Source organism: Pinus tabuliformis, chromosome J (genome assembly GCF_031772625.1).
Source record: "Pinus tabuliformis cultivar Carrire ecotype Pingquan chromosome J, CPIR1, whole genome shotgun sequence".
Taxonomy (NCBI): domain Eukaryota; kingdom Viridiplantae; phylum Streptophyta; class Pinopsida; order Pinales; family Pinaceae; genus Pinus; species Pinus tabuliformis.
This window is the reverse complement of record NC_142295.1, coordinates 820,829-833,175: the sequence shown is the minus strand read 5'-3', so window position 1 is coordinate 833,175 and position 12,347 is coordinate 820,829. Positions and strand designations below refer to the sequence as shown.

Below are 12,347 nucleotides of genomic sequence, written 5' to 3'. Positions count from 1 at the left end.
CCCACAACTACACTTCAGAGAGTTGGCGCATTTGAGGCAGACTGACAGTATTGAGGCATACATATCAGAGTTCTAGAGATTAGCCGTGATGGTTACTGATATTTCAAAGGCACTGTTGATTATGTTGTTTGTTGAGGGGTTAACTGATCCACTACATGGATGGGTGAGGGCTTACAAGCCTGTGTAGTTGATGGATGCCATCTCTAGGACCAGGGACATGATAGGCGTAGTCCTTAAGACCAAGACTCCCGTACCCACCAAACCCTCTGCTCTCCAAGGTAACAAAGATGCCAAACAACCACAGAGGGAGCTTGGGCGTGGCCAGCTTGATGATGAGACTAGGAGGGACCTTCGAAGGAGGAAGCTATGTTTCATGTGCTAAGAGCCGTGGGCACCTAGGCACAAGTGCACCAAGGGCAAGGCCCATTACATTGAGGTGTACTTAGGCAGTGAGCCGAAGAACGAGATTGAGTAGGACATAGGTGTAGGAGATGGAGGACCACAATCCATGGGAGGAGGCCCATTTCTGCCCACTAAAGAGGTTATTGCTTCACATCGGGGAGTTCCGAAGTATTTGACACTACGAAACAGGGGCACAATATAGGGACAACGTGTGTCAGTGTTGGTGGACAATGGGGCTACCCACAACTTCATTGATGCCCAGATTGTAGAGCGGAGGGGCATACACACAAAGGCTTTTGAGGGATTCTCAGTGCTGGTACTGGGGGACCGGACTATCATTAGAGAAACGGGCCTCCTAAGAAAAATGTACAACCAAAATAAACTTTATAAGAACCAATAAGATTAAAGATGATGATGTCAACCATGGGATTCACCATTTTTGGAGTAAAAAAGTAAAAGGATTAAAAAATAATGAAATAATAAAACTATTTTTACAACTCGTATTTTCAAGTTATCTCCCTAAGGTTTTTCTCAAATTTAGAGTGGGAGTACTCGTTGGATGCAAAATTTAATTCCTCATCCAAGGAGTACCCATGTTGTATACTTTCGATGGACCCTTCTACAAAAAATGAGAAATACATGAAAAACATGATTGCAATCGCGTTTTTTTATGTATTTCTCATTTTTTATGTAGCCGGGTCCATCGAAAGTATGCAACATGGGTACTCCTTGGATAAGAAATCAAATTATGCATCCAACGAGTGTTGCTGCTCGAAATTTGAGTAAACCCATAGGGAGATAAGTTGAAAATATGAGTTGAAAAAATAGTTTTTTATTTTTTCTCTCTAAAATTTTATGATGTAATCTAATCTTATTTTATTATTTCTACTATTATTTTATAATTTGCTTAGGAGGCTCATTTTAGACCTCAAAAGTCCCCTAATGGTAGTGTATGAGATATGTTCCTAGTTTGACCCTAACCATGGGGAACTATTCAATGACTAATCATTTCTTCATAGTTGATGTGTTGGACACTAATTTGGTGATGGGTGTCCAGTGGCTATATTCTCTGGTGCGTGTCACTACTGACTAGAGGAAGTTGGAGATGGAACTTGTGTGGCCGAATGTGAAGTTGGTTGTGTTGAGAGGCACACACTCCTACCCACCATAGATAGTATCAGTCCATCAGATGAAGGCCAATTTGCGGCGTGGAGATATAGAGTGGGCAGTGGAGCTTAGGATTTCGAAGGCAGGGACCCAGGCACGAAAACCACACCGAAATATTCTCTCATGCTTGTAGAGACACCAGACAGTCTTTGGGGAGATACCTCTAGGATGCCCACTAGATTGGGAGTTTGAGCACATGATTGAGTTGGAGGAGGTGTGCATGCAGTGATCACCACCCCTTACAGACATCCCAAGGCCTACCAGGATGAGATCGAGGGGGCCATTCAGGAGCTGTTGGCATTAAGGCACATCATGCCTAGTAGCTGTTGGTGTTAGGGCACATCATGCCTAGTTTTAGCCCTTTCGCTTCTTTAGTTGTGCTAGTGAAGAAGAAGGATGGGACCCTCCACATGTGCATTGACTACAGGTCCCTGAATAAGAAGACTTTGAAGAACCAATACTCGATCCCCCGCATTGATGAGTTGATGGATGAGCTTAGAGGAGCCAAGTACTTCTCTAAGATAGACTTGCGCTTAAGCCTCAGGGTACCATCAGATTCGGGTGAGGGAGCAGGATATCCCGAAGGCCGCATTCAAGTGCCACTACAGGCATTTCAAGTTCCTGGTGATGCCCTTTGGGCTCACCAATGCACCCGCCACATTTTAGTCTTCCATGAACCACGTGTTCCGCAAGCACTTGCGCAGGTTCGTGCTAGTATTCTTTGACGATATACTCATCTACATTAGGACTTGGGAGGAGCACCAATAGAACTTGGAGGAGATCTTGCGTATCTTGGAGGAGCAAAATTTTTATGCCAAGATGTCTTAGTGCGAGTTTGGGTTGACAGAGATGTTGTATCTGGGGCATGTGATAGGGGAGGATGAAGTTGGATTCCACCAAGAGAAGATTCGAGCCATACTTGACTGGCCTAAGCCCAGGAACGTGACGAAGTTGAGAGGATTCCTGGGCATATGTACCTATTGCAGGTGCTTCGTCAGGGGATTCTCTCAGCTAGCTGCACCCCTTATAGACCTTACAAAGAAGGGGGCATTTGAGTGGACAAACACAATGTAGGAGGCCTTTGAGCGCCTCAAGGTGGTGATGAGCACATGTCTAGTTCTGGCACTACCAGATTTCTTTCAGCCCTTTGTTTTAGAGTGCGATGCATCTAGTGAGGGCATCGGGGCAGTATTGATGTAGGGAGGCCACCCCATAGCATATGAGAGTCGGAAGCTCTAAGATTACGAGAGGCTGTATTCCATATATGATAAGGAGATGCTAGCCATAATGCATGCATTGGCCAAATTATGGCAGTACCTGGTGGGCAACATATTTAAGGTGAAGACTGACCACAACAACCTTAGATTCTTTTTGGAGCAAAAGGAGCTTCAGGAGCGGCAACAGAAGTGGGTCAGCAAAATTCAGGCCTATGATTTTGGGATAGAATATGTCAAGGGCAAGCATAACATAGTGGCAGATGCACTATCTAAGAGGCTTGCGACACTTTCTCTTATGGACATCACCCAAGACTGGATGGCGCAACTCTTGGTAGAGTATTCCAAGGATTGATAGGCTTGCGAGATCCTGGATGGCACATTTGGAGATGATAGGTACAGGGTGATGGATGATGTGATCTACTACAAAAACAGGATCTACTTGGTGTTGGGGTCATTACTCAGAGAGATGATTATGCATGCGGCACATGATTCGTGCATGGTGGGACATCCGGGATTTCTCAAAACTTATCGGATGATCAAAGAGTGCTTTACATGGAGTGCTCTCAAGGGGGGATGTTTTGAGACATGTGCAAGAGTGTGGGGTTTTCCAGCAGAACAAGGGGGAACCATCTCACCTAGTTGGTCTATTGTAGCCTCTCCCAATTCCTGAGAGGAAATGGGAGAGCATCTCAATGGACTTCATCACGGGACTACCAGTGGTACAGGGGCGAGATTGCATCTACATGGTGGTTGACAGATAAACTAAATTCACCCACTTTTTCGCCATCCCAGCTTGATATTCAACTTCATAGGTGGCTGAATTATTCTTCCGGGAGGTGTTCAGGTTACATGGTCTTCCTAAGGCCATCATTAGTGACAGGGATAACAAATTTATGGGGGCTTTTGGTAGGAGCTATTTTGCCTTGTGGGGATTGAGCTCATGCCCAACACTAGTTACCACCTGCAGATGGACGACCAGAGAGAGATAGTGAATAAGTGGCTGGAGGGCTACATACACAATTATGTGAAAGGGTGGCAACGTGGATGGGTGAAATGGTTGCATCTTGGAGAGTACTGTTTTAACACAACCTACCACATGTCCATAGGTATGTTACCTTTCCGAGCCTTATATGGTTAGGCTGCATTGACTTTTGTTGACATGGGTTTTGGAGATAGCAGGGCCCCAGGGACCAAGGATTGGATACAGGAGAACCAGAACATCCTTAGAGCTCTCAAGGATAACCTGCAGACAACACAAAATCAACAGAAGTTGTATGTAGACCATGGCAGAGTTGAGAGGCACTTTGAGGTTGGGGACTTAGTCTTTTTGAGACTCCAACTGTATAGTCAGTCTACGCTGAAGTAGAAGGGAGATTAAAAGCTCAAGCCACGTTTTTATGGTCCTTACAAAGTGACTAGGCGAGTTGGGGAGGTAGCGTATGAGCTGGAGCTTCCACTTGACAACAAAGTGCACAATGTATTCCATGTCTTTTGCCTGAAAAAGGCCTTGGGACAATAGGTCACTGCTGCCATGGAGTTATTGCCTATAGATGATGAGGGGTACTTGGTCTTAATTCCAAAGGCCATCTTGAAGGTGAGAGAGAGGAAGCTTCGGAACAAGGTCATTAGGGAGTTTCTTGTTAGGTGGAAGGATTTGCTAGAGGAGGATGCCACATGGGAGGGAGAGCAGATACTATGGCATCCGGCACTATAATTGCTTGAGGACAAGCAACATTTGGGAGGGGAGGACTGTAATATCCCCACTAATTAATTTTGCTAAGTTTGTTCCAAATTTTTGCAATTTTGGCTATGGCAAAAATTTTTGGCATAAAAAGTTTTAGGAAAAATGGATGAGGAGACACCACTTGATTTTTGTAAGAAAGGAGGCTCCAAACATTAGGAAAAAGGGGAAAATTAGTTGGATGGTGGAATGTGGGGGTCACCTCAAGTAGGGAATTCGAACCCCTTGAGGAAATTCGATGTGGAGGGAAATGACTAGGAAGGGAGGTCGAATGGTAGGGCCCACAAGGAGAGAGAAGGGCAGCAAAGATAAATAGAAGAGAGGGGCATCATTTTTGGGATTTTTGTAAATTTGATAACTGAACTGGTGTTTGCTTGAGTTGCTTAGCCAAGTCAACTTGTGCTGCTTAGCACAAGGGAATTTCCAGGTGGGAATTTCCAACTCTCTCTTTGGTGAACCTTGAGTGTCACCCTAGGAGAGTCATTGCTACCATTTGGAGTTGTTCCAGAGCTGATTACAGGAGTATCTAGCCATTTCTGTGTGTTGCTTGAGCGCAGTTGAGGAAACTCGCATCAATTGAAGATACAACTTCTTTGCATGCTAGATTCCGGGAATTTGGGAGTGATTTCTCCTGGAATTTTGCTGGAGATTTGTGGTGGTTTGCAGGTCAGAATTTGGGGAGAATTTTCAGACAGAAATTGTCCCTTTCTAGGCCTGTGCAGACTGCAGGGATCACTAGCAGAGCTTGCTCTGGGGCCAAGAGACTAGGAGGTTTAAGGGGTTAAGGGGCTGGAGAAATAAGGGAAATTTGACGAGGAAATTACAGGAGTTTTGCAGGGGATTTTGAGGGAATTTGGGAGCACCCTATGACAATTGTTCAGCAGTGCGTACAAGAGAGGAGACTGCGAAAATTGCTCTATTTTGTGGGTCTCCAAGAGAGCTGGTCTGGAGCCAAACCCTTTCCGGGTTTTGTTGGGCTTGTTGAGAAAAGGCACCAGCTGAATTTGCAGAATTCTCTGAGCGCATTTGAGGCCGATTTCCCATTTTCTTCCCAGCAGCAGAAGCAGTGAATTTTCTGGGCCAGCACAGAGTTTGTAGAGGAGTCTTTCCAGCACTTGATCATCAAGACTACAACCAGGGTTTTACCTTGCTTGCTGTAGCAAGCCCAGGTTCCTCTATACTTATCTATTTGTACTCCATTCTGCCGAAAAATAACAAAATGGATCAGAGATTTTGATGCATTTCCATGTGTATTCTGATATATTGTGTGTGTGCTGAAAATTTGGTTGCTGTACATAGTACATGTCTCTGTTATTCACTTGATAATTCCACTAAGAATATTACACCTTTTGAAGAAAGTTTTTTTTTTTTTTGGATCTTTTGTGTCCATTTTGGTTCCACTTGGAATATATCAGAGGTACAGATAAATGATCTTATAGTCCATCACAGAAGGTCATATATGAACACTCAACAAGTTCTAGCTTGAAAATATATTATATGATTTCCATATTCATCATTTATGTTCATAGGAAACAATGCATGTATAAGTTTGACAAAATTTTGCTTTTATTTCATATCTAGGTTTTAATGGAAATGTTGCCTTACTGGAGATATGCAGGTGAAATTCATTGTGAGCATCCCAACGATTCCTTGTATTCTTTCACAGGAAATCTTATAATAGAAAAAGAGACTTATCCGATATCCGTTGAAAATGTTTTGCTGAGAGTAAGTATTTATTTCTCTTTTTTTAGTATTAAGGTTACCTCCAAGAAATAATGCCAGAATTTTATTTGGCCTCTCTAGTAAATATTTAGCTTGGACATCCCTACAAATGTTGTTATATGTGCTTGACAGCAATAACATCAAAAATTTAATTTGTTAGTATTTCCCAGATGAAGTCACTGAAATCTAAAATAAAAATTGTTATGTTATTATTATTATTATTGTTGTTGTTGTTGTTGTTGTTGTTTTTTTAGTCTGAACGTTAAATGAACATGTATTACTTGAGTTTTTCTACTCTGCTGTCTTTATCTGTTTGATTATCACTTGCAAGTTGCAAGTTTTGCTAGACCATTTTCATTCTTTACATTTTTTGAGAGTAAACCTTTTTTTAGTTGAAATATTTATATTTATAGAAAAATATTTACATCAGAGAAAAACAGTAATGCAGGATTACATGATCTTCCTCAAAGAAATTAAAACAGCAGTAAACACCGAATAGGCGGCTGTATTGAATCCCTTGTCATCTTTGATCAGCCGAAGGCTTTTAGCTAACAATTGCATATGTACCTCTTCTTTTTGAGATGAGGAAACACCCAATAACATCTCTCTCCAATGCAATCTTCCTATGTTACAAGAAATGTGTAGGGGAGGACTGTACCCCGTATATTTCCATATGGAAATGTGGTATGGCCCAGAAACACATCTCAGGCTGTGCACATGATGAAATTCCTTGCCAAGTTGTACCATCATCTGTAGAATGTGTTTTCAAAATGGTTTAGGTGATTTTTGACTGGGTTTGACCAAAAATGGCAGCAATTAATGGTGGTATTACGTTTAATTGTTTCAGGATGTTTGAGAGTGGTTCCAAACATATTGAACTTGATATTGAGAAAGTAGAATTCCATACCCCATTCAAGGTTCAGCAGACTTAGCAGTTTTTAGGATTTTAGGATTGGCAGGATTACAACATTTTGTTTGGATTATACTGTGCCAGGATTACAACATTTTCTTTGGATTATATTGATGGGTCCTGGGATTGGCATTTAATCAAGAGTACAAAACCCTTTATATACCCGTGTTAGTGTTGAAATCTAAGTTGCATGGAAATGGATACGGGAACGGATACGGATACAGGGTTTGAAATGGATATGGCAAATTTTCAAAAAATCTGGATACGATACAGCAGGAAACGGCACATAATAAATAAATAAAATATATATATATATATATATTAAAAATAAAAATTTCATATTTCAGAATCTAGATTAGATATAAACTTTAAAGACTAAAAAGAGTAAATACATATTACATAATCAGTATCATCTATGATTCTATTTCTATGATGATAGAGTGAAATGAAAATCAGAGTTCTGTAAACTTATATGATATATGAATCATGATATAAATTATAATCATATATTGGACTTGAAAAAACTTAAAAAAACAAGATAATCGCACTGTAACTACTTATCAGTCATCCCACAAGATTAGTCAAGCAAATTTTATGCCAAGAGCAAACTTCAAACTCAAAACACTAATTATATCAGCAAGCTGCAATTTTATATCAGACCTTCTAGAGCTCATTTGTCAATCAAAAATATGACGAGGTCAGCCCACGAGATTGCTCATAATTCAACACTAAATGCAAGGAAGAGAAGCAAATATATCGTTGGATGCTAAAGTTTAAACACATTAAAAGAGATGCCACTGTGAACAAGAAGCTAGACTGCTGTAGCCTACATCAGACCTCTGCAATTTTTGTATCAGACTACTAACAGTAAAGATTAGTCACCAAAACTTGTATAAAATGATAGCCAAATGCTTCACAATTATAAAATGAGTGTTCACTGTTATGTGACTAATTTAGAGTATGTTTAGGGTTGTTACTATGGCTTCTTTTGATGATTAAGGTCTGTAATAAATTTGTGGCATAAGACAGTGAACAAATGGGTGACAGTGGATGAGAAATAAGGCTATACAAGCAAGGGGGGATATCACTTCAAACGAAGCAGGAGATAACCAAACTGCTCTCTCTATGTTTTAAAGATACATATTATATCTCTATATACTTTAAAATTTTAAATCAGTCCCTGTAGAAGTGGACACTTTACACTGTACAGTCTTTGAAAAGTAGTAAAACTGTAAAACTTTATGAGCATGGTCAGAAGACAGAAGTATAGCAAAGGAGTGGAAAGAAAAGTGTTCGTAAGGCTTCCAATCTGGTTTCCAGGACAACCAAATAACTGCATAGAAAAGCATGGAAATTGAGTACTACATTCATCTGGGACAACATAGTTAGCAAGTAAAGTTTAAACAAATAATAGTTTACATGCACATTAATTTGATGACTTGAATTGTCTTAAGCCCTTGTTTCAAGAAAATTCACCTAAACAGTTACATCTTACAGACCATCAGGAAGAAAAGCTTGGAGTATTTCTCAACTCAAACTATGATACTTTTTATTTATTAGCCCCAAAGTACTGCATAATTCTATATAGCAAATGGCAAATGGCGGCAAATGGCAAACGACGGGAAATGGAAAATGGCAAATGAAATGACTTGTTTTAGCCTTTAGGTTTGCATAAGTTTAAAGTTAAAAAAATCCCGGTTAGCTGTGCTGTTCCTGGCTGGCAAATGCGGCCAATCTAGTAAAACGTTTTTTTTTTTTTTTTTCGGACAAAGTGTATCACGAAATTGGCATACATTTTAATTTTTTTAAATACGTTTCAACATTACGCAAAATGTTTTAATTTTTTAAAACGGCAGGTATTTTTTACAAAAACGCTGGTTGAAAAAAACGGCCCGTATCCAGGGAAAAAATGGAATAAAAACGTTTTTCTGGTGTTTTTTCGGCGTTTCGTACCCGGATCCATATATGAAACAAGAAAATGCCGTTTTGGGGGTTAGGGTAGCCGTTTTCGACAACTTAGGTTGAAATTTCTAAGTTTGACACGTCAGAAATATCTACTGCATTATCTGGTTTATTATCTCCTACTTGTTCTTGCCATTAACAAGTTATTTATAAATATAAATATTGAAATAAACACAAATGCAGCTTCAACACATATACATATTAGCAACTGAAATAACTGAGACAATCACAAAAGGGACTCCGTTATTTTTGGACAATCGTCCCCAGAAAAGCCCAATGCTAGAACAACAAATATGAGGGTTTTATTATTATGCAGTTTCTGAATACAACTAGGGTGCCAGAAATGGCTCACCCTTTAGAGAATTTCCTTGGCAGTAGTACTTCTCCTCGGAGACAGATATTCTGGCTAATCAGCCACCAGATGATTGATCCCAAACAACTATAGCAGCTCCTTAGCGGGACAACTAAAGTTGCTCCAAGTTTCTCCACTGCTTTGCGTCACTTCTAGGGAATGCGTCAGCCTCTCAACTTCAGTCTGCCCCACAGAAATCTCCAGAGTTGCCTCTTGGCGCAGCGTTAGCTTTGCTAGCCTCCGCGTTAGCCCTCTGGCCATCTGCGTCACCCACGCTGCCCTCTTCAGCCATTACTTCAGTCCCAGCTGCCTCTGCGTCAACCTTCCCAGGCTCTGCGCTATCTCTGCATCTCTGCTATCTATTCTCGGCCTTCTGCCGAACCGCCTCTCACTGCAACAGATCACTGGTTCGATTTTCTCAGCAAACCCCGCTAGAGAAAATCGAACTGACTGATCAATTTGGTGTATCTACAATTGACCTTCAAGCCTCCTCTTATACTTTTCCTGTTGAGTCTTCAACGACCGAGATTAAGTCCCTAATCAACGACTAAGATTAGATTTGGCTTGATCCTCGTCTCCTAGAACCTTCTAACCCAAAATTATATTAATACACATTAATATTTTAATTTATCCTAAGTTTATACTTAGGACACCATTAAAATATTAATTATTTTAATATCTCCTCATCCAAGTAGAATTTCTCCAATTGATTTCTGGGTTTTGGAGATATCATGTGCTTTAGCCTCTCCACCAATTTTCATGGCTAGAGCACATCTGATGCTACTGCTGAATTTTCTAAGTCTATCCATTAGAAAATTAATCTGTATTCTGCTAGTTTATTTCTCCTACCTGTCTAAATGCGAACAAGTTATTTAATACAGTTAAATATCAAAATAAACCAATGTTGTTAAAGGCGCGATCGGGATTAAATCGGCGCCGGGAAAAAAGCGGAAAAAATCGGCAAAAGCGGGAAAAAAGCGGGAAAAAAGCGTTTGGCACAAAAATATTCATTTTTTTTCAATTTTTTTAATATCTAAACCATCTACAACATAAAATAAATACATTGACACATAAATATGATAAAAAACCTAACATATAAGATGTTTAATATCATTTCTAGCGCTAAAATCACACATAACATTGAATCATGTCCTGAATAGTAAGTCCTGACTCCTGAGTCCCAACTCAGCCTCAAAATATCAACAAAAAATATGATAATGTATCTCATCATGTCATAATGTCATATACAATAAAATGAAAGTCTAATCCTATTGATTTCCTCTGCCCCTCTTGCGAGAAAATGCCACAGCTTTCCCTTTCCCTCTAGATGTAGATGCTGGTGCCCGTGCAGGTGGAAATGGCAGTGGAGTCTGATGTGCTCTAGACGTTGAAGAACTAGAAGTAGGAGCTATAGGAGGTAGACCACGTCCTCTACTGGTGGCAGGGGTAGCCCTGGCAGGTGGTGTCACCTGGAAACATTACAATCTCCCAATCCTGAAATCCTGAAAAAGTGATAAGTCTGCTGGATTTTAAATGAAATCTAAAATTCTACTTTCTCCATATGAAATCCAATGAGGCTGGAACCACTCTCAAACATCCTGAGTCATTTCATGGTAATGTTAAAAATTTAAGTAAAAGGATGAAAATGAAGATTAAGGAGAATGCCACTTTTACTTTAAGAATTTAACATTACCATGAATAGCATATCCATACTAGGGCCTAGACTTGATCATTAAGCTACCCCACTCAAAAATTATTTGTTTCTTTCAAAAAACATTGCATGAAAAAACCCAAAAAAAGTTATAAAACTATGCTGTCCTGAGCCCCCACGATTTTTTCGTTAAAAATCGCGCTTTTTTCGAAAAAATCTCGATTTTTTGAAAAAAGCGCGATTTTTTCAGTAAAAATCGGCAAAAAAAAAGTAGGCGATTTTTTTGTATAAAAATCGCGATTTGATCGGCAAGATGAAAAAATCGCGATTTTTTCATTAAATCGCGATTTTATCGCGATTTTAACAACACTGAAATAAACACAATACAATCACAACATCTATAGATCATCAACTGAAATAAAACAAGCACACAAGTGACACAATTATTTTTGGACCAATGTCCCAAGAAAAACCCAATACGGGAAAACTGGTGCAGATATTCAGAGGGTTATATTATTAAGAAGTTTATCTGAGTACAATTGGGTGCCTAATCCGGCTCACCCGATAGAGAAAAATACACGACATCAATACCTCTATATTCGGAAACAGGTATTCAGAAAACCTGTCTCACGAAACCCTCTCCAACACAACTAAAGCTCAGCATTGGCCCTTTTGGCCTTTGCGTCAACCTCTTGTTGACCTGTGTCAGCCCCAAGACTCTTTGCGTCAGCCCTATGAGGCACTCCGCAGCCTCTGGGAGCCTCTGCGTCACTCCCTCTGCCCTCTGCGTGGATGACGCAATCTCTTTGAGCTTTGTGCTGCCTCTGCGTAGCTTGGACTAACTGCTGCTTTGGCTCTCTCCACTTCTGTGATGGTCTCCCAGTATTGTCCCTGTCTCTCTGCCTCGTACTCATTGCCCTCACTACTGGTCACTGATTCAACTTTGCTTAGCAACCTCGCTCTAGCAAAATGAATCACTGATCACTGTGGTGTGTTCTCCAACTGACCCTCAAGCCTCCTCTTATACTTTTCTTGTTGGTCCTTCAACGATTGAGATTAAATCTATAATCAATGACTAAGATTAGATTTGGCTTGATCCATGACTTTTGGAACCTTCTAACCCAGTTTTATATTAATACCCATTAATATTTTATTTTTCCTAAGTTTAGACTAGGAACTCCATTAAAAATGTTAATTATTTTAATATCTCCCAAACCGGTTAG

At 40.2% G+C, this 12,347-nt stretch overlaps 1 protein-coding gene across 4 annotated transcripts in view; it reads left to right on the top strand.

Annotated features, from left to right (window-relative positions):
- Positions 1-12,347, top strand: part of LOC149225112 (phospholipid-transporting ATPase 3-like) — a 471,966-nt gene that overhangs the window by 142,375 nt on the left and 317,244 nt on the right. For all 4 annotated transcript variants that reach the window (XM_089376915.1, XM_089376914.1, XM_089376913.1 and 1 more), the window contains one exon: positions 6,146-6,252. In XM_089376915.1, coding sequence (XP_089233041.1) covers positions 6,146-6,252 — 107 coding nt within the window. The remainder of the gene's footprint in view (positions 1-6,145; positions 6,253-12,347) is intronic.